Source organism: Balaenoptera physalus (genome assembly GCF_965194825.1).
Source record: "Balaenoptera physalus genome assembly, chromosome: 2".
NCBI classification, from domain to species: Eukaryota; Metazoa; Chordata; class Mammalia; order Artiodactyla; family Balaenopteridae; genus Balaenoptera; species Balaenoptera physalus.
In genome coordinates, this window is record NC_138883.1 from 78,972,297 (window position 1) to 78,995,296 (window position 23,000).

At 37.1% G+C, this 23,000-nt stretch overlaps 1 protein-coding gene across 7 annotated transcripts in view; it reads right to left on the minus strand.

The window, feature by feature from the left end:
- Nucleotides 1-23,000, minus strand: part of AQR (aquarius intron-binding spliceosomal factor) — a 124,194-nt gene that overhangs the window by 13,585 nt on the left and 87,609 nt on the right. For 2 of the 7 annotated variants that reach the window (XM_082452349.1, XM_082452347.1), the window contains exons 32-35: nucleotides 20,798-20,883; nucleotides 15,918-16,092; nucleotides 12,498-12,611; nucleotides 9,116-9,478 (exon numbers count right to left, since the gene is read on the minus strand). In XM_082452349.1, the coding sequence (XP_082308475.1) occupies nucleotides 9,164-9,478; nucleotides 12,498-12,611; nucleotides 15,918-16,092; nucleotides 20,798-20,883 (690 nt within the window). In that variant the 3' untranslated portion in view covers nucleotides 9,116-9,163. Of the gene's footprint in view, nucleotides 1-2,227; nucleotides 9,479-12,497; nucleotides 12,612-15,917; nucleotides 16,093-20,797; nucleotides 20,884-23,000 lie in introns of those variants that run through there. The other 5 variants (XR_014261212.1, XM_082452348.1, XM_082452346.1 and 2 more) reach the window with 5 other exon arrangements.

Sequence of the window (23,000 nt, forward strand, 5' to 3'; positions counted from 1 at the left end):
CCCATGACGAGAAGAAAAAAAAAATCAATAGAAAAATAAACCAAGGGACTTCCCTGGTGGTTAAGAATCTGCCTGCCAATGCAGGGGACACAGGTTCGAGCCCTGGTCTGGGAAGATCCCACATGCCGCAGAGCAACTAACCACGTGCGCCACAACTACTGGGCCTGCTCTCTAGAGCCCACGAGCCACAACTGCTGAGCCCGTGTGCCACATCTACTGAAGCCCGCGTGCCTAGAGCCCGTGCTCTGCAACAAGAGAAGCCACCGTGATGAGAAGCCCGCGCACCACAACAAAGAGCAGCCCCCCCTCGCCACAACTAGAGAAAGCCCACGCGCAGCAACGAAGACCCAACACAGCCAAAACTAAATTAAAAAGAAAAAAAAAGGTTGAAAAATAAACCAATGCAATTCACCACATTAACAGAATAAAGGAGAAAAAGCATATAATCATGTTGAGGATACATTGAAAAAGTATTTTTGAGATTTCAACATCCATTCATGTTAAAAACAATGACAACAACAACACTTGGCAAACTAGGCATAGATGGAAACTCTCAAAATCTGGTACAGGGTGTCACAAAGACCTATAGCAATAGGTGAAATATTAAAAGCTTTGTCCCTAAGATTGGGAGGAAACAAAGATACTCATTTTGATTGCCTCCATTCAACACTGTACTGGAGGTCTTCAATAAGCCAATAAGCAGAAAAGGGAAGTAAAAGGCACAAAGATTAAAAAGGAAATAAGAAGTATAATGATCAAAGAAGAAGAAATAAAACTACCATTATTCACATATGACATAATTATGTATGTAGATAACCCAAAATAATCTACTGTCATACTATAATAAGTGAATTCAACAAGATCGCTACATACCAGGGCAACATACAAGAAAGATACTGTATTTCTATATACCAGTAACAAATAATGACAAAACATAATAAAATGTAGTTTTAAAAGTACCATTTATAGTAGCATAAAAAATCAAATACGAATAAATTTAACAAAAGACGGCCAAAACCTTTATCTAGAAAACTACAAAACGTTGAGATTAAAGAAGGCTTAAGTAAATGGAAAGAAACACCATATTCCTAAATGATAAAGACATCAATTTTCCTCCAAATTGATCTATAGAATCAATACAATCCCAATAAAAATCCAAGCAAGTCTTTTTTTGCTTTTTTTTAGAATTGACAGGATGATTCTAAAGTGTATACACAGATTAAGAGTGGCCAATATCTTGAAGAATATAGTTAAGGGAGAATACACAACCAGATGTCAAGGTTTAATGTAAAGCTACAGTAATTAAAACAGTTAAATGTTGGCACAAGAAAAGAAAAATATACCAATGAAACAATTCCAGAAACAGACCCACACATATACAATTACTTGATTTATGACAAAGATTACAGTATAGTGTGTTGAGGGAAAGAACGATCTAATAAATAGTGCTCAGTTAATCTTGATCCCTACCTCATGTCATTACGATCTATTTGAGAAGGCAGACCAAAAAAAGCACATTTTGTATGATTCCATTTTTATGTAGCTCAAAAGCAGGCCAAACTACCCATGCCCAATATTCATAGTACCATGTCAATTTAAGAGAACCACTTGACCAATTTAATTTCTCAAGTGTCAATGACAGTTGACATTCATGAGTCTTTTCACCAAAGCTACGACTGTATTTCTGCAGAGGAAACACATTCTCTACTTGCTCAGATGAGCCCATTCATTTAGTGAGCCCAACTAGACCAAGAGTTGCAATGGCCACCTCTAAAAAACCGCAACTGATTTCCGTAATTGCGTAAGAGCATCTTGCTTTGAGTTGTTTTAGAAACAGACGTTCGCTCCTGGGAACTTGAGCTCACACAGATGTTCTTTTCAGCTCCCAAACGTGCTAACGTTGGGTGTGTGGCAGGTAGAGTTAAACTGGAAGGCTGAACCAGGCATTCCTCATTTTATTGCACTTCTCTTTACTGCGTTTTGTAGATACTATGTTTTTAATGCATTGAAGGTTTGAAGCAACCTTGTGTCAAGTTAAGTCTATCAGTGCCATTTCCCCATTGGCATTTACTCACTTTGAGTCTCTGTGTCACATTTTGGTAATTCTTACAATATTTCAAACTTTTTCATTATTGTTATATTTATTACGGTGATCTGTGAGCAGTGATCCTGTGTGTTATTACTGCAAGAAGATTATAACTTGTTGAAGGCTCAGATGACGGTTAGCTTTTTTTTTTTTTTTTTTTAAGATTTATTGATTGATTGATTGATTGATTGCTATGTTGGGTCTTCGTTTCTGTGCTAGGGCTTTCTCTAGTTGCGGCAAGCGGGGGCCACTCTTCATCGCGGTGCGCGGGCCTCTCACTATCGCGGCCTCTCTTGTTGCGGAGCACAGGCTCCAGACGTGCAGGCTCAGTAGTTGTGGCTCACGGGCCCAGCTGCTCCGCGGCATGTGGGATCCTCCCAGACCAGGGCTCAAACCCGTGTCCCCTGCACTAGCAGGCAGATTCTCAACCACTGCGCCACCAGGGAAGCCCAGCATTTTTTTTTTTTGCAATGAAGTATTTTTAAATTAAGGTATGTATGCTTTTTTAGACATAATACTATTTAGCATACTTAATAGGCTACAGTATAGTATAAAAATAACTTTTATATGCACCGGGAAACTGAAAAAATTAGTGTGCCTCTCTTTATTGTGATATTCAATTTGTTGCAGTGGTCTGGAATGAACCCACAGTATCTCTGAGGTTTGCCTATAATGGTAATTTAAAGTGCAGGTCTAGGTAAATTCTAACTTTTCCATTATCATATATTACATTCTTTTAAAACTGTTGTTATTTAACCTGTTCTGACTTGGTCTAAAACTAAAACAGCTTTAGGATAATTTGCATTTTGGCACTTAAATACTACTTACTATAGCCTCTCCCCATTATATGTTTCTCATACCTTTTTCAATCCAAAACAAGTATTAATTTGGCTTTCACCTGTAAGTATAAACACTGTAACATTAAAGCATATTTTTTCATAGACCTCTTATTTCCTATCCTGATTTTGGCAACCCGGTCTCCTCTCTGGTATTCTAAGCCTGAGAGGAATTCTTTAGTAGGCTTGCCTTGCTCATCTGTGAAATATTAAGTGTGGCTCCTTCTACTTTGATTTGTTTCAAGCAAATAAGTTTAAAGAACAGCAAGGTAAGGGATTTGCCTGAATGTCAGATGGTGGTTCTGGTCCCAGTTCAACTAACCATAGTCTCCTAGGCAAACCACCCAATGCCTCAGTGTTCTCACCTATGAACTATGGCATTGTTGCCTGACATACAGTAGGTACTCAGTCTCTGAATGCACAAGAATTAGATAGTTTCAAAGACATCTTCCAACTTTTTACTATTTTTAATTCAATTCACTTCTGTGAAAAGTAGTCAACCAGCAAAATAAAATGCAAATTAACTAGCTCTATTCTTGTTCCACTACTATTCTTGGGGAAGTCTGGGATCAGAAGAAATCAGCACTGGAAAGTGCTACTAGAAGAAAAGGGGTAATGAAAATACCATAATACAGTAACCACATTTATTGTAAATAACTGAACTAAAAACCAGAAGAAAACTCCCCTCAAAATGAACCAATGAATGAGAGTAGAAAAAGATAATATTTTATATGACCACTTCCTATCAAGAACTCTTGACTTTTTTAAAAAGGTCAATAAAATCAGTTTCTCAAAAGAGCCATTTATATTAAACAAGGTATCTCCCAAGGAGAAGCAGCTACCATTGAGGTTCTTGCACTTAGATTTACTGCAAGAAGAGTGTTGGGTAAATGTATGATGTAAGTCAAAGATAGAGAGAAAGAGGATGGTGGGGACCATTTTTTCTTCTGTTATTTCTTGTCCACCCCTATTTACCATACTAAATCTTTTCCCTTTTTGAAACAGACTTTTAAAGAAAACAAACATTTAGAGAACTGAGAAAACAAGACACACTGGAAATATGGACTGTTCTTTTACTGCACAGTAAGAAATGAGAAAAGGTTAGTGTGAAATCCTGGACTCTCAAATTAAAATGTAAACAGAGAATGCTCAGTGACCTTTTCTTAGAAGGCTCACACGAACAAATGTCATGGTACATTGATCAAACTTGTATTCATTTGTATTTTCAGGATGTTGCTATTAATACCATGTGACACTCAACAAATTACACTATAATATGACATTCTGTCCAAATCACTTCACCTCTACATTCTTCTTCAGCTGTGTTACTTTAGCCTCTGGTTACTTACGGAAAAACGATGTATTTAAGTCTTATTTTTGTAGGGGAGGGAAGATTTTACCTTCTTAGGTCTGTACCTGGGGTCTGTGAATTAAACTGTCAAAAGACAAATTAATAGGAGAAACAGCATGCAAATTTAATTGATGTTTTTAACTTCACTTCCAGGGCCTACACAGAAAAGTAAAAATTCCCCCCCGAAGTTGTTAGGCTTTGAAGCTTATATACCATTTTAACAAAGGACAATAAATTATGGAGAAGTAAATAGGCCAAAAAAAAAGGGGGGGAGTTTGGGCTTTTAGGGGTGGTAAATTGTGGGAAAGTAAATACTCGGGGAAATTAATGGAAGATGAGGGTCATTTTAGTAAGGTTTGTTTATGCAGACTCATTTCATAGCATCATCTCTGTGTCCGGTGATAAGGGTTGGTGTCTTCTTCCTGGTACAGGAGAGAGGGGACACCTTTACAAATGGAAATTTATGTCATCTTTACAAAGGGAAATTTATGCCCTGTTTTTAGGCAGAAGCGCAAGGATAGAGAATACTTCCTGTATCTGCTGTTTCTCAACTGCCTTCAGCTCAAAATAATCCTTATGACAAAGTAGCATATTGGGGCTGGTATATTCTTATCCCCTTAATTTTCTAAGGGGGAATCAAAGTTCATTTACTAATGTAAAAATATTGGCTCCCAAACTGTTCTGAGGAACTAGTTCTCTAGAATGTCTTATTTTTAAAAAAAAGAAAAAGAAAAAGAAAGAAAGAGTTCTATGGTCAAATAAGCTTGGGATAATCAAATGCTAGATTAAACAAAGTTAACATGATTTTTTCCTGCAGGAAAGAACCTTTAATTAGCTAATAATGCATTGTTATTCTGCAAATGGGGAATGATAATTAATTGTGTTCCTCAAACTTATTTAACCATGGAACATGTTTTTCAAAGTATTTTTGAAGATGGGTGGTTTTGTAACATATGCTGAGAAATACTGGGATTAGCCATCTTTTATATGTAAGTGCAAAAGTTTAAGTAGCTAACGAAGTAAGTGTAAGCCAAAAGGTAGAGCTGGCAATAAAGCTGGCAGTCAGCCGTAACTGTGCTGCATTCTGAGTCATGTTCCAGGGGACTGAGCTCAGGATTGTCCCTACGAAGAAAAAAAGTGTCCAAAGCTTCTGGCTACCGCTGAATTAAAACCCCTTCTCGGGCACTGAAGAATAGCAATGGATAAAGAAAAAATGGTCTCATGTGCTCATTTCCATCCTTGGCTCTGTACAGCTCCAGTTGTATTATTCTTAAACATCTATTAACATGATTGCTTCATAATTACAAAGGCTAACTGCCAGGCATTTTTCACAGGAAGCAAGGCACTGCTTGTTTTTAACTGCTCTTCTGGTGCATGCAAAAGGGTCAGCGTTTTTTAAAAAATCTTTTTTATCTTGTTTTAATTGAAGAAACATCTCTAAAATACCATGTGAGTGACTGCAAGATAAAAAGGAAAAAGCACATTCAAGCTAGGTAAGTGCAATAATATAGATGATCTTGGAGTGGGGGAGTACAGGATACGGAATTGATGTTATCAATATATCCCAAGCACAATGGTACCTACTATCTCCATCTGGGTAGGCTGTTCTGCTAGAAATTTTAATTTCAGCAGAGACCATCCTCAATGCTGCCATGGGCTGATTTCGAGGTTTCCAATCAGTAAATTTGACCCTTGATCTTCAAAAGTCAACTGCCACCACGTGTTCCCTTCTTAATCCTCCTCCATGCTCCCTGGATAGGGGCATAGCTACGCACTCAAGTCAGAGGACTGGCTGGCAATATCCTGCACTGTCTCAAAGATTTGGGGGAAAATGGAGAGGGTGGGACTGGTATTTACCGAGCACCCAGGTGCCAGATGTTTTCATAAACATTATCCCATTAACAAACAAACAGATCTTTCCCCCATTTTGTAGATAAAACTGGGACTTAGAGAGGTTATAACACTTGTCAAGGTCAAACCAAATGCTGATGAGCAAATTACGTAAAATTTGAGTCAGGTCTGGATGAGTCCAAAGTCTGTTTTACAATATCATGTTGTCCCCTGATCATAAAAACTTCATTTTTTATAGGAGCACAAATGGCCCATTTATACCATTTCTCTCAGTATCTAGCAAAATATCAACTTTTATCATCACACTAACTTCAAGAGACCTGACAATATTTAGATCTTCTCATTCATTTGCCCAAATCAATAGAGCTATTTATTCTCAACTGCTGGTAATGTACTTTCTTAACTCAGCGTTTTGTGAAAAAAAAGTCTAAATACTTGAATTGCTTCATTTCATGCTCTTTCTCTTGGCATGTGTCTTTCTGGTTTGCTTTTAAAAATAAACTCCAAAATCATGACATATTCAGATCTGAAAAACAGGATGGAGAGCAATGGGAACACTAATCTGAAATGGTCACCTGGCTAGAATAACTGTGTCTGTAGTAATCCCAAATTAAATAGAAAAATTTTGAATTTATGAAGCAATTACTCATGTGTGGTTGATTTAAAAAAAAAAAAAAAAAAAAAAAGGCACAAAACTGCCCTGGACTATAGATTGGATTCTACCCCAGTCTCCCACAGTTGCCACCCTGGTTAAGACCATCTGATTCAGTTTCCTCATTATCTAAGATTAGAAAAGATCTCTTAAGTTCCTTTAAAAATTCCACAATTCTATAGTCAACTGCAGTTCACTGGCCTTTCCAGTGAATAAACAATTTAAAATAATGCAAGTCCCACTTTCATCATCCCTTTCTTAATTTGACAAAGGCAAAGGAATTATTCATCTTCCAGTTAAAATTTTCTTTTTAGTGTGATAGAAAATCAAGCAGCAGAGAAAAAAGTTCAGTCACCCAGCTAGACAGAGTGATATACAGTGTTAGGAAAATGGTTTATTTAAAGAGAAAGCAGCACAGCAGTTTTGCTTACTTTGGTTGCAGGTATCATGATTCATTTCCTCTAAAGGGTAGTGGGAAAAATCAGTCTTTTCCAGGAAAGACAGTAATATGGTAAAGCTTCTTTCCCTCTTGCTTAGCCTGATACTATATATTCACAAATGAAAATAATTCTGAGTGCAAGTCCTCATACAGATGCCCATAACACCTGCTTTCAAATTCTTATACTCAGAGAAATTATGTAGCAGACCATTTGGCTCCATCCTAACTCTGATAACAAACAGACCTAGGTTTCCTACGTTCGTTTCCTTGGCATTTCACCTCCCTTATTATCCCATCACTTTCATCTTCCCCTTCCCCACCCAACACAATTGTTGATGCTGCAAGGAGCACTGTAAGACAGGAGTCTAAATTATACCCACCACAGACTGGTAAACCTAAGCAAACATTAGTCACTCAAAAATATCACTGACTTGACTTTCTGGGTTTAATTTCCTTATGAATTCATCATTGCTTCAAAATATCAAGATGAGAAGCACTGGTCTTGTCACTGGCAGTGTGCAATTCTTGCTTAATTCTTCAAAAGTTCGTTGGACACGGTCAAGCCTAAAGGTAGATGCACTAGATTTGGGGAAATGCTCCCCTTAGCCACTCTAGCAGATGTGGGAATGGGGAAGAGAACTAGTGGGCAAGTTCACCCTCCCCACATACACATATTCATCTCTTCTCTGGTCACCATGCCCAGGGACTTATAAGCAGAGGTCCATTGTCAGAAAACAGTCATACTCACTGTAAACTCTACCATCATAGGATCACCATTCTACTTCTCATTCATGTGAGGACAGCACAGTAATCTCAGTACAGCGCTTCTAAAACTACCAAGTGCATAGGAATCACCTGGGGACTTTGCTGTAATGCAGATTGAGATTTAACAAATGTGGGGTAGAGCCCAAACTTCTGCATTTCTTACAAATTTCAATGCAACACTGATGCTGCTGATTTGCAAGCCATACCTGAGTAGCAAGGTCCTAGTACAGATGCCTTCTCAAGTCTGGAGCACATTTTACCTTAAGGTCTCCTTATGGCTGGTTATCTATCAAGAGAACTAAACAGGGCAGAAAACTCAGAAGCTCTGCATTGGAAGAAATCCATCCTGAATACAGGAATTAATTAAGTTCACTGATTTTCACTGCCCGGACCCTGGACCTTTGTTCCTGCCCAAATGGATCTGCCAGATCCTTCCTGCTTAGATGAATGACAAATCTTGGCCCAGCCTCACCAGCCTTATCTGCTATCATTCAGCCAGCAACTCAAACACTAATTGTGTAGCACCTGCAAAAATAAAAATGCAGGTTCCTAGGCTCTAACCCTGAGATTCTGATTCATTAGGTCTGGAGTGGCCCCCAAAATAAAGAGACATTCTAGGTGATTTTACACATTCTGAGATTTGGGGGAAGGAAATGCATGTCTTCTTTAATGGATCGGAGCAACTTATATCCTATGGTGTAGATGCCTTTCCATCAAGGAAGACAGCAAAGAAAGGAGGGACAGAAAGAAACATGACTTGAGCACCTTACATTATGGTAGAAGAAATGATTTCCTCCCCAATTTGGACACTTGCTTGAGGTAATTTGTATTTAATTCCAGTATATTTTGTCCTTTTCTTTAGAGAAGTTCACTAAAAATGTGAACTATTACTCTGTAGAAAATTCTTTTAATGTAGGTATGATTACAGATATAGTTATTTAATAATCAAAATATCAAAGGAATGGTTATTTACTCTTCTGACTGAACAAATAAAATTGGAGTTGTTCACACACATTCTTTTTTCATATATACAATAAGACAAACATTGAGATCAGCTAACAAAAATAAGGACTGAATATTAATTAGTGCCATTAAAATGGCAGAAGCATATGTAAAATACAAAAGGTAACTTTACCTAGACTTTATAAATGAAATGTCCTCCCTAAGAAGGGCTACAGTTTGGCTACTTGGTTTCTCTGGGGGCGGATGTGGCATCTTGAGGGGTGTTATTCTCCGCTGGTACAGCTACAGGTTCTGCCACAGTAGCAGTGATCTCGGATTCAGTAGGGATGGCCTCTGAACTGGAACTGGCTCCTGTGTGATTGGGGATGGTCTCAGTCTGAGAGGCTGAGGTTTCTTGACTGGAGCTGGCATCTGTTAGACTAGGTACAATGTCAGCTTGAGCAGGCGTGGCCTCTTCTTCTGTTTCCAATTCTGTTTCCTGACTTTGAACTTCTTCACCTTCTTCTACCATAGCAGGTGGTAGCTGTAATAAAGTCTAAAGAAAAAAAAAAAAAGAAAGAGAAAGAGAGAGAAAACATCAATGAATCCAAATAGAAAGACACTGGCTTATACAGTTAAGTTCTCACATTAACATTATCTTCCTAATTGATACTGTCACTCTAGAATTCTCCAAAACACTGCTGGCCATTTTCTATTACAGATGTAACAACTCTGATGATAATGGCCTAAGTTTTACTGACTCCATGGAATATGCCTCCATAGATATCAGATAATAATGATGAGATCATATATTACATCCTCAGGGAGAAAAACAATATCAAAAGCTATTAAATTTTTTAGCAAAGGAATTTATTGTAACACTCTGGAAAAACAGTGGCTGATTAGGACTGACTGCCACACCAACTCAAGAAAGGACCAACTTCAATCAAGGAGCCCTGTGAGGGGTGAGAAGGAACCAAGCCTTGAGACAAGGCCATGGCAGGGAGAGAGCAGCAGGGCACAAGGCTTCTGTCCCACTTAACCAGAACACTAGAGCAGCTCTATATGCCTGGCTTCCCTTTTACCCCATGGCAGCCTGGAGCTAAAGCTGGGCTTCTCTCTTCAGGAACTGTTTCTCTTGTTGGAAACTGAAAAAGTTTTAAAGTAGTATTCACAATGGCAGCACAAAATATGAAATACTTAGCAATAAAACTAACAACATATGTATAAAGCCTGTATGCTGAAAACTGCCAAACACTGAGGAGAGAATTCAAAGACATAAAGAAGTGGAGAGAGAGATCATATTCATGGAAAGAAGACTCAATATTGTTAAGATGTTAATTTCCCCAAATTGATCTTAAGCAGTAATACTCCAAAATCCTAATCAAAACCTCAACATGCTTTTTCTGGGGGTTGAAATAGACAAGCTGATTCTAAAATTTATACAGAAAAGCAAAGGAACTAGAACAGCCAAAACCATTTTGAAAAATAACAAAACTGAAGGACACACATTATCTAATTTCAAGATTTACGATAAAAAAACTCTAACAAAGGTAGTGTAATAAAGGCAAAAAGGAAAGATGCAAAGATCAAAAGAACAGAATAGAAAGCCCAGAAGTAGACTCTCACATACGTGGCCAATTGATTTTTCTACTAAGACAACAAGGTGAGATCCTAAAAGTTCTCAACGTAAGAAAAAAAGGGCTTCCCTGGTGGTGCAGTGGTTGAGAATCTGCCTGCCAATGCAGGGGACACGGGTTCGAGCCCTGGTCTGGGAAGATCCCACATGCCGCGGAGCAACTAGGCCCGTGAGCCACAATTACTGAGCCTGCACGTCTGGAGCCTGTGCTCCGCAACAAGAGAGGCTGCGATAATGAGAGGCCCACGCACTGCGATGAAGAGTGGCCCCCACTTGCTGCAACGAGAGAAAGCCCTCGCACAGAAACGAAGACACAACACAGCCACAAATAAATAAATTAAATTAATTTTAAAAAAAAAGAAAAAAAATGTGTAACTCTGTGTGGTGAAGGATGTTAATCAGATTTATTGTGGTGATTGTTTTGCAATATATAGAAATAGCAAATCATTATTTTATACACCTGAAACTAATATAAAATTATATGTCAATTATATGTCAATTTGAAAAACTGCTTTTTTAATCTCAAAAAAAAAAAGACGACAAGGCAAGTCAACAGAGGGAAAAAACAGCCTTTTCAGGAAATGGTGCTGGAACAACTGGATATCCACACGCAAATGAGTAAAATGCAACCTTACCTTGCACCATATAAAAAAAAATTAACCCACAATGTACCATACCTCTAAATAGCAAATTAAACTATAAAACTTCTAGAAGAAAACATTAGAAAAAAAAAAACTTGAATTCTGGGTCAGGCTAAGTTCTTTTAGAACATAGAAAGCATGAATCACAAAAGAACAACTTGATACACCGGGACTTTGTCAAAATTTAAAACTGTTGTTTTCTGAAAGACACTTAAAAATGAAAAAACAAGTCACAGACTAGGAGAAATTATTCGTAAAACAAACATCTGATGAGGAACTTGTAGTCAGAATAAATTTTAAAACTCTCAAAACTCAATAATAATACAACAACCCGAAAAAGTGAGTGAGAGGCCTAAACAGACACATCCTCAAAGATATGCAGATGGTAAATAACCACATGAAAAGATGGTCAACATCAATTGTTATTAGAGAAGTGCCAATCAAAACCACAATGAGACCATTACACACCTACTGGAATGCTAAAATAAAAAGACCAAACGTAGTAAGAGTGTGTGAGCTCTCATACATTGCTGGTGGGAATATAAAATGGTACAACCACTTTGTAAGACAGGCGGGCAGTTTCTTAAAAGAAGTTGAATACATACTTACCATACTATCCAACCATTCCACTCCTAGAAATTTACCCAAGAGAAAGTACAAAGACTTGTAGGAGAACGTTCATAGTAGCTTTATTTGTAGTAGCCAAAATTGGAAACAACCCAAATGTCCATCAGTGGATGAATGGGTAAACTTGGTAATCTGTATAATGGATTACTTATTCAGCAATAAAAGGAAAAGGACTACTGATACATTCTGAAACATAAATGAGTATCAAAATAATGCTGAAAAAAAGTAGGAAAAAAGAGTACATGCTGTATGAGTCTATTTACATAAATGTCTAAAAAATGGAGACTAATCTATTGTGACATAAAGTAGATCCTTGGTTTCCTGGAGAAGGTGGAAAAGGAACTGGTGAGGGACGAGAGGGATTATCAAGGTGTACGTGGAAAACTTTTGGGGATAATGGATATGTTCATCATCTCGATTATGGTGATGGTTTCATGGATATATACAAATATCAGAACATATCAAATTGTATACTTTAGATATGTGGAATTTATTGTATGCCAAATTATATCTACAAAAGATGTTTTTAAAATATGGATGTTACATGAATAGTTATCTACTTTGGTTTAGCTGGTTTCCCGCAAGGAATCAAGTACGTTAAAGATTTATTCGGCAACAGAGAAGATTCTACAGCAAAAAAAATAAGAGTCAATTTTGAGAAAACTTACCTGATGATAATGATGTGTGGTCTGTATCAAATGCATATACATATTGTATACGAAGTTTGCCATCTGGGGCATATTCTTTATTATCTGTACTTCATGAGATGGTCTCTCTCCATTCTAGAAGACGGCAAAAAGAAAGTATAATCACTTATATGTGGAATCTAAAATATGACACAAATGAACTTATCTGTGAGACAGAAACAGACTCAGAGACATAGAGAACAGACTTGTGGTTGCCAAGGCGGGGGTGGGTAAGGGAGGTATGGATTGGGAGTTTGGGATTAGCAGATGCAAACTATTATATATAGAATGGATAAACAACAAGGTCCTACTGTATAGCACAGGGAGCTATATTCAATATCCTGTGATAAACCATAATGGAAAAGAGTATGAAAAAGAGTGTTTATCTGTATAACTCAATCACTTTCCTGTACATCAGAAACTAACGCAGCATTGTAAATCAACTATACATCAATAAAATAAATTAAAAAAAAAAGAAAAAGAAAGTTAAGTATAGAGTGAAAGACACTGAAAGCTAACACTTCAACAGAAGTGCATGTCTCCATCTTATGTATGAACACTATTTGACTATTAGGGTTTGGAGGAAATAACAACAGTAAGAGGACATTAAGATATAAGCGTTAAGAGTCGAATAAGGATTTCATGAAGAGAAGTGATTCAATTTAAATTTAGAAAAGGTAGAGATTAGGAGAGAGCTAAGAGTCACTAGCTTTTAATATAATTTCAAGTTGGTAAGTAAAACATGAGTTTTGGTCTACTAACTAATGCAGAAGAATTCATAAGAAATAAGCAATCATTTGAATAGAAAAAAAAAATCAACATGGTCTAAAGTAGTGGTCTCCAATACCACATATGCTCCAAAGGCAATTGTCAAGGCTATTCACAAAGAAAATATTAAAATTGTGCTTCCCATTTATGTTTTTCTAAAAAATAAGAAGCTATCATTTATTATTACTTAATATATAGACTGTTAGTCATGAGGGTTAATATTTGCCAGTTTTCTTTTTTCGGCATGCCATGCTGCTTGTGGGATCTTAGTTCCCCAACCAGGGATCAAACCTGTGCCCCCTGCTGTGGAAGCGTGAAGTCCTAACCACTGGATCGCCAGTGAATTCCTGCAAGATTTTTTTTTCTTTACTAATAAAGCATATGGTCAAAAATGTTGGCAAATAGTAGTCTAAGGTGTAAACTTTGTAGTATCCATCAGAACCATGTGGGGAAAGTGTTAAATAACAGAGGCCTGGGCTGTAGCCCCCAGTGATTTCGATTCAGTAGGTCTGAGGGAGAACGAGGTGATTCTGATGCAGTAGCTTCTGACAACAATCTGAGAAACACCACTCTATCGGTGTAGGTAAAGTGGTAAAGCAAATGAAGAAAACAAAATCTGCACTTCTTCTAAACCATCTGAGAATAAAGATTAAGAACTTTCCTATTTAAAGTCAATTGTAAAATTTTTATAAAGTCTCATCCTTTCTTACTGTACAATTCAGAAAATCATAGAGGTAAAAAACATATCAAGAAAAAGGATTTTACCTTAAAGTGGCAAATTATTTAAAGCACATAAAGTTAGAAATATTTAGTACATTAAATAGCATTTCTCAGAATTAAGCAGGACGGTGGTATTACACATAAGCAGGTGTTCTTTGGACGGTGGTCACTTTCTGTAACGGTCACAACTTCTGTGTGCAAAGACTGCCATGCTGTTACAACTATGGAATATTGCCTTTAAAGCATGGAAGTCTTTCTGTTTGTTTGTATTTGCATATTATCTGGCGGCTTTGCTGGGAGCAGCCTCTCCTGAGATTCAGGGCTGCTCAGTCCTCCTCACCCTTCACACTGTCTCCTGAGCAGAGGATGGGGAGATGTTCCCAGCCCTCAGCCCCCAGGGCTTGAGTCCATGGTACTGCCTAGAGCACCGCTTTCCAAACCTTCTGTTCCTTGTTATTGCCTCCAGGTGTGTCTGCAGCCCTTGGCTAGGAAGCACCTGGAGAGTGTGTTAAACCTGAAGATACCTAGCCTCTGTCCCAGACCTCTCATCAGCAATGTGCCTGTTTAATAATCAGTCCACAAAAGACTGAGAACCTCATAGCTATAGGACTGTGTCCAGACCTCAGAGCCTGACACTCAAGGCTGCACATGGTCCCACCCCATCGTATCGTTCCATCCTTTCCCTTTTATTCCTCCACAGCAGCATTTCTTTTATTTAAAGGAAAAAAAAAAACAATTAAAAAAAAGTTCTTAACATTATTACAAAACAAACGCACAGAATTTAACTTTATTTTTTTTTTAAAAGAGGGGTGGGGGGAATACCCTGGCAGTCCAGTGGTTAGGACTCCATGTTCTCACTGCCGAGGGTCCGGGTTCAATCCCTGGTCAGGGAACTAAGATCCTGCAAGCCACACAGTGTGGCCAAAAAATGAAAAAATAAAAAAATTTTTTTTAATTTTTTAAAAAATAGAAAAAAGAGAGGTGGGGAAAAGAAGTATACTGTGAACGTTTAAGACAATTTTATTTAAAATTCAATGGACCGCCAAGACATATCGTTAAATTAAAAACACACACAAGCCCAAAAGTCTATAGTATGCTGACCTTCATGTAAGAAAGAAAACAACGTAAGAAAATAAAGTTACCTGCTCCTTTGTGCAAAAGTAAGGCTAAGCCAGAAACTGAAGAGATAATGTTACCTCTGGGAGCTGAGGGTGGGAAAGGGAAGAAAGAAGGGGAGATAGGAGATGGGTAGCAGGGATGAGGAGAGAGTGGCACTTCTCTGAGTTAACTGTTTGTGCTGTTCCCTGACACCTTCTCCCAGAATGCAAGCTTCTTAAGGGTTCTCCAAGAGCTAAACCAGTTATTACTGTTATCAAGTAATTAGCTAAGTTCTCCTTACAAAGCTGAAGAGAGGCAGTATAGTATGATGATGATTAACATGGACTCTGGAGTCAGGCTGCCTGGGTTTTTAAATCTTGGACTCTCCATCTACTCAGATGCGTGGCTTAACTACTTAACTTCTCGGATCCACAGTTTCCAACATATGGAAAGTGAGGTTAATAAGAAAACCTATTGAACAGGGCTGTTACTGAGATGAAATAAGATAACGTATGTAATGTAACATTTACTGAGTACCCACCATGTATCAGGCTATTAGCTTTGACATACATTATTTTATTTCCTATTGGTAACCTGTTCAATAGGTTTTCTTATTAACCCCATTTCCCATATGTTGGAAATTGGATCAGAGAAGTTGCCTGATATGTGGTGAGTACTCAGTAAATGTTAGCTGGTGTCATTATTTTTACATAGAAAATCTTAATTCAGTTCCTTAGCATAAGCAGCACTCTAAACCAGTGTTCAGATGATTTATGTGATGATGCTCTTTGCTAACGTGGTCACCTGTGGTCTTACCTTCCTACTGGTTGGGAAAGGTTCTGTTGGAATTATATGCAAATGAAGTGGGCGGGCTGTGAGCTGGCTGAAAGCTGGAGTTAGTTCAAAACAGTTTTGGAAGAGGGATACTCTGGCGAAGATATAAAGTCCAAGTCTGGCTCTAGACATGGCCACCACTAAGCGACGGACATCCCTTTGAGAAACAAACAAAATGAATTAAAACATATCAAGATTAGTAACATATTTATGCAGCCTTTTATTTTTAAAACATATTCCAGTAAATATTCCTGTTAAGCTGTGGCAATAAAGAGTTAAGCTTCTTAAAAACTTAACAGAATAAACATTAAGTTAATCAATGCTATGTAACTAGTTAACCAAGTAAGAAGTTAATGCTTTATTACCAACTTCTATGTTTTTTTTTGCGGGGAGAGGGTGGGGAGAATCACAAAATAACCAATGACTGATTAAAAAGGTTTAAGTTGCTATACTAGTATTACGATATAGTTCGGTTGTCAGTTACCAATTTACTGTATCACCACCATTGAGTCAATTCAAACCAGCCCTTGCTCCATTTCACCTACCAAATTCCCACGCTCTGTCAAGGTTAATGGGTCAAATTTTACTTCCTAGATAACTCTTATCATACTGTTTTATACTTATTTATAATAATAATTACAAATACAAACAGAAATACAGTATGACGAATGATATAACATAATAATAACATCTCTTATTCACGCATTTACTCTAGTACCTTCGCCCAATGGCTGGACTATAATAGGTCTCAGTGTTCACGTAAACAGTAACAAAAATGCCAAAATGCATGATCCAGCTATACATGTAGCTGATGTACGATGGCAGTTTTCTTTATCTTTCAGAAAGAATATGTTCTTAAAACTTTATCTGAATTTACTTGAATCAAATGAACTTATTTACAAAACAGAAACAGAGAATGAACTTATGGTTACCAGAGGGGAAGTGGGGTGGGGAAGGATAGACTGGGAGTTTGGGATTGACATGTACACACTGCTATATTTAAAACAGATAACCAACAAGGACCATGTAAAAAAGAAAAAAAAAATTACATAAGAGTGGCTGTGTGTAAAAAGAAAAAAAATTATAAAAGAGTGGCTATGTAAGTTTAATTTCACTTCACTATTAGTTAGAATGTGTTTTAGTAAGAAAATATAGTTTTGGTTTCAAATACAGAGGACAGCTTGTTTTCTTGAGATGCTCTTAGACGGCTATTTAAATTTGTGAGTATTCTACAAAAGAGAGGACTTTCATGAATAATAATAAAATCTGGTACAGTCATCCCTAACTCCTGAAAGAAAGTGTTGAAGAGTGTTACAGAGATCAAATGTAACAAAGATCATATAATAACCAGACAGAGAATCGGGAATTGGAATATTTACCAAATGGCTTTTCTTTGTCTCTGCATAATGCAAGCTATTTGGGGAATACCTCTAATTCAGCCTCATTTTCTATTGTGTTTTATGGCCTTGATAAGGATCTAGTTTCCCTTATCAGGAGGGACTGTGCAACATCATATATAATAGCAGTTATGTTGAGGGGGTATCCCTGCCTCCCAGCAATCCAAACTAAGAGAAGTTCATTTAGGTATGAGGAGAAAGCATACCCATTTTCAGTAGCTTTGAGGAATTTCTACATTTGTGACACCCTGGATTCACGAAGGAAATGTCACCTTCTAGGTCACTGCAGGCCAAATTGTTTTTACTTCCTCCACATCCCTTAGAAGCCTGAGGGGTCACGCTATAGGTGGGTGGTTCCAAAACTAGTAACTGGATGTACAATGCCGGAAATACTTAGCATGAGTTCTCACCTAAGTATTATAAACTTAATAAAAACACTGTTAAAACAATGTTGTCAGGGAAAAAGGTGGGGCAGGCATGGTGGAAGGAGGTGACCTAAGCTGTTGTTTTCATGGTAATCCCTGTATTATGATATTCGGTTCTCCCTTTCTCATCCAGAAGGCTCTATCTCTAGGCAGAGCAGTGACAATGAACCTGTTCCTCTGAGGAACTTTTCCCTCCAGTCCTTAGTACTGTAGGCCAGTTAAGTGGCTCTATTAAGCTCGATCTCCGCTGTACATGAGGAGAGTTAGACTAAAATCTTCTGCAGAATCAAATGTAGATATTTTCCAAGGACATGTTTAATGTCTCCTCCACTGGATTCTAAGCTCCATGGGGACAGAGATAACGAACGTTAGATTTACGACTATATATCAAGAACCCATCGCATTGCCAAATAATAGGAGGATCTGGGAACATCTGTTAAATGAATGACCAAACACTATAAACATAACAAACTACCAGGCAAAAAAAGTAAAGGGTGGCAGCATGAAAAGCCAGGGTTCCTTGGAGCTGTATCTTGAAACCAGGGCAATGAGAACTACCACCTTCTTTCATAGTCCCCAGAAGACGGCTGGACAGAAACAGCACTGTTAAACAACAAGCCATCACTCTGATAGAGCCCCTACAAGGAGACAACACAGGAAAGTTACAGTTCCACTGCTTTGCTCTGAACAAGTCACAAGCATTTCTATTTGTAGCTGGTCTATTCAAGTCAGTAGGGACAAGAACAACGAATGTTGGAAAAGGAACCAGAAATGTCTCACTATTCTAGCTTCTAAACAGCTCCACAGTGTCCTAAAACAGGTCTCTGGAACAGACGCTGGACGCTGAATAGCCTGGCTCCTAAACAATCACCTGATTAGTCTATCCTGGATGAAAAAAAAGATGTGGGTAAAAGAAGAAAGTCAGGCACTTGGGAAAACGGCTTAGCAGTTTCTTAAAGGGTTAAACATAGAGTTACTATATGACCCAGCAATTCCACTCCAAGGTCTACACCCAAGAGAAAGGAAAACATACTTCCACACAAAAATTCTACATGAATGTTCACAACAGCATTAGTCCTAATAGCCAAAAAGTAGAAACAACCCAAGTGTCCACCAACTGATGAATGGATAAATAAAAAGTAAAAAATTCACACAGAAAATAATGAAATATTATTTAGCAATTAAAAGTAATGAAGTACTGACACATGCTACAACATGGATGAATCTTGAACACATTATGCTAAGTGATTTCATTTATATGAAGTGTCCAGAATAGGCAAAGCTATAGACATATAGTAGAATAGTGGTTGCCAAGGGCTTAGGGGACAGGGGAGGGGAATAACTGCTGACAGGTATAGGGTGATAAAAATGTTCTAAAATCGTGATGGGGTGATAAAAATGTTCTAAAATCGTGAAGATAGCTGCATAACTATGAATATACTAAAAATCATTGAACTGTACACTTAAAATAGGTGAATTGTATGGTACGTGAATTATATCCCAATAAAGCTATTATTAAAGAGAAATATGGAAGAAAGTAGGTTTCCTTGGTCTCTTGAAACTTGAAAAACAAAATATTTTACTACTTCCTAGAAAAAGAAAGATATGAAAGATTGTATCTACAAACCAAAAAATTCTATGAGGAGTTTGATAAAATTCTAGCTAAGATACCTAACCTACCTGGATAGTTGAATCGTAAATCATAGGTCAATTGACTTTCTCCCCTCTATGCTTTAACAACACTACCACCATCACCAGCAGCCCCTGAAGAAGAAGCTAGACTTCCAAAAGGGAAGTTGGCAAATACAAGGAAGACTAATTTATCTGGATAAAGAAAATTTAGATATGTAAGACAACAATGAAATCAGGTTCTTTTTTAAGCCTTCATTTATAAGCATTTTATTATCATCATCTTTCTCTTCATTTTTTTTTAAGTTTCCAGAAGTCACGTAAAAAACAGCATAGAAATAAAGTCATGGGAATGTGAAAAAGACAAAAGCACTACACAGTAAGAAAAAAGGTGGGAAGGGGAGGAAGCAGTATTCACGTATTCATACTGTGAGTTTGGGTAAGAGATTTTAATTATGTAAATCATAATGATACCCTATGCAGCAGCAGCTATAAATTTCAACGTGGAAATGGAACCGCTTTTTAGAAAAGTTAGTCTCCAAAACATGTTTGACACTTAAGTAAAAACACACTGCATTTTAGAATGCTATAGTATTGAAACAATTTCTTGAAACATTACATCATTGTTTACTCTTACATAAAAGTTATCGGTCTAATGGCACCTGATCACTCTGGGTTAAGCACCAAATAGATCTTGACTTAATGACAACATTATGAGAGCTTGCAGAATTTTCTTTTTATATCCATCAAATAAAATAATAAAATGAACTCTCCTTATAGTTTTGCTAGTAAGTCATATGAGATGAAGGTTTATATAAAACTAAATGGCTGCTTTTTAACAAGGAGACATTATTCCCATAAATCTCCAGCACATAAATACACCACAATAAATGATAAAAATATATTACTGTTTGTTTTGACAATTCTTAATCCTGGGAGAACAAATGGTTCCTTTATCCTAACACTGAAGCTAAAAGACTGTGTAGGGAAAAGTGAGAAATCCTGTGCAATGAAAAGTTTACTCTTAGACTTTTTACCACTTTACCTCCTTTAATTTCTGACATTAAGTTTCAAACAGACATAGGAGATACATACATACATACATACATATATATATATATATACACATATATATATATTATGATTAAATGCTATCTCTGACTGTTCCTGAAGAGTAAAAAAGTTAAAATTACTAAAACATTTAAGATTCAAAAAATTCAGAAGCAATGGCAATGATTAACTAACTATACAAAGAATATGATACTGCTACAGTCCAACAAAAAGCACCAAAAGTTGCCATAACAATTAATTACACTTTCAACATAAAATTTAAAACTACTTAGACACAGAAGCTCAAAATTAAAGCATACAGTAAAGTTCAACACTATTATGAAAATGTTTCCTTACATACCTCAGATGGCCCACTGCCCTGGTTCGTACTAGAGAAAGAAGAATATAATCATTCTGTTGACCTTGAAATCTGTCAACGGTTGTCACCTGAGGCAAAAAAAAAGGGGGAATATGGTATATTTTCAAAAGCAAAAACTCTAGAGAGATCATTTAAATAAAGTGCTAGAAATAAAAATCTTACCCTTAAAATAATCAATCCCAAAAGAACATGACTATATACTTGGAATTGAAAAAAGTTAATGAACACTATGAAATAAACCATGGTAACCAGATTAGGCTATGTCCCTATGTTATTCACATTTACAGCACTCATTTTTAACTCTGCAGATACCTAAGTAACTATTATATTTGTGGAATTAACAATCTTCCCCCTACTAGACTACTCAGCTCCATGAAAGCAGGGACTGTTGTTCAGCTAATTATACACCTGATATCCCAATTTGACGCCCAGCAACATTTTAAATGTACAATTTGATAAATTTTGACAATATATACTCCCAAATAACCACTACCACAATCAAAATTTCCATTACCTCAGTCCCTTTTGTCATCAAATCTGTATCCCCCAGCCCCAGGCAACCACTCATCAGCTTTCTGTCACTATAGATTATTTTGTTGCCAGTTCTAGAATTCCATAAAAATGGAATCATAAATTAGAAGTTCATACCTTTTTACTGGTGAATAGTATTCCACTGAACGAATATACTACAATTTGTTTATTCATTCCCTTGTTCATGGAATTTGGGTTGTTTCTAGTTTAGGGCTATTTTGAATAAAGCTGCAATGAATATTCATGTATAAATATTTTTGTGTAAATATGTTTTTATTGCTCTTGGATAAATATCTGGGGGTAAAATTGCTGGACTGTGTGGGTGTTTCTAAGAAACTGTCAACCTGTTTTCCAAAGTTGCTGTACACACATTCACCAGCACTGTTCCAGTTCCAGAGTTCTAGTTGCTCCACATCCTTGCCAACACTTGGCATACTGTCAATCTCTATAACTTTAGCCATTCTATTGGATGTGTAGTGGTCCATCACTGTAGTTTTAATTGCATTTTCCCTGACAACTAGTGATGGTAAGCATTTTTTCATGTGCTTATTGTCCATTTGTATGCTGCCCAATTCATTTGCCAATTCTGTATTGGGTTGTCTATATTTTACAATGACTTTTATAGGAGTTCATATATTCTGGATATAGTCCTTTGCTCTTATGTGTGGCTATTATACCTGGAAATTCTGTTGTCATCCTGACCATGTGGAGAGCTTGTCTGAGAACTGGGCTCACAGACTGAGGACAGCAGAGCAGAAAGATGAAATGAACCTTGGTCTTTCATGACATCACTCAGTCACACTGTAACCTAACCTGGAGCCACACTACTTTCATCTTCTTGTTATAAGAGAGAGTAACTTTCCTTATTGTTTAAGTTTTTCTGTTACTCATAAATAAAAGGACTCAGACACTGAGGTTCTTCTATTTCTAAACTTCCTATATTTCAAAGTTATTAGTTTCTCATTTTCACTCTCTATATCCCTTATGGAGTGTTCTACAGTGTCTGTTCCTCCCCATTCCTTTTAATTTTGTCTCCGTTTTCTTGATTTTGTTTTATTTTCTGCCAGTTCACATTTCATCTCTTCCTGGGTTCTTCAATTTCTCTGTTTTGTAGCCTTCCCTCACAGAAATGCGTACTTCATTAAGTACTTTAAAATTCATACCCAAATATGCATTCAAAATTTTCATCTGTTCTAGGCCAACATGTTTTCTGGAGTATGTTATCTTGTCAATTAGTTTGTTCGGATGCTCTTTCCCTCATTTATAAATTGAGCTTGTGCTAGTTTCCTTTTCTCCTCTATTTTACCACTGATTAGGCGGGTTTCTCAGATTAGCTATGCACAAGAGGTTAGGTTAGGGTGAGCAGAACTTTCTTCTAAAGGCTCAGTGATTTTAACAACAGATGGTTCTCTTTTCCACTGTTACTATAGAGACGGTGTATTTTTTTCAAATATAGCTCATCTGTAGTCTTCTTTTAATCAGTCTGGAACCAGGAAGGCTTCTGCTCACCCCAATACCCATATCTGTTGTTGAATAATAGGGATGTGGCTCTTATACTTCAAAGTATGCCACCACTTTCAGAAAGTGTGTTTTTGCTGGCACTTTCAAGACTGGTCCCCTAAATTCTCTTCCCATTTTTTCTTGATCTTAGTCA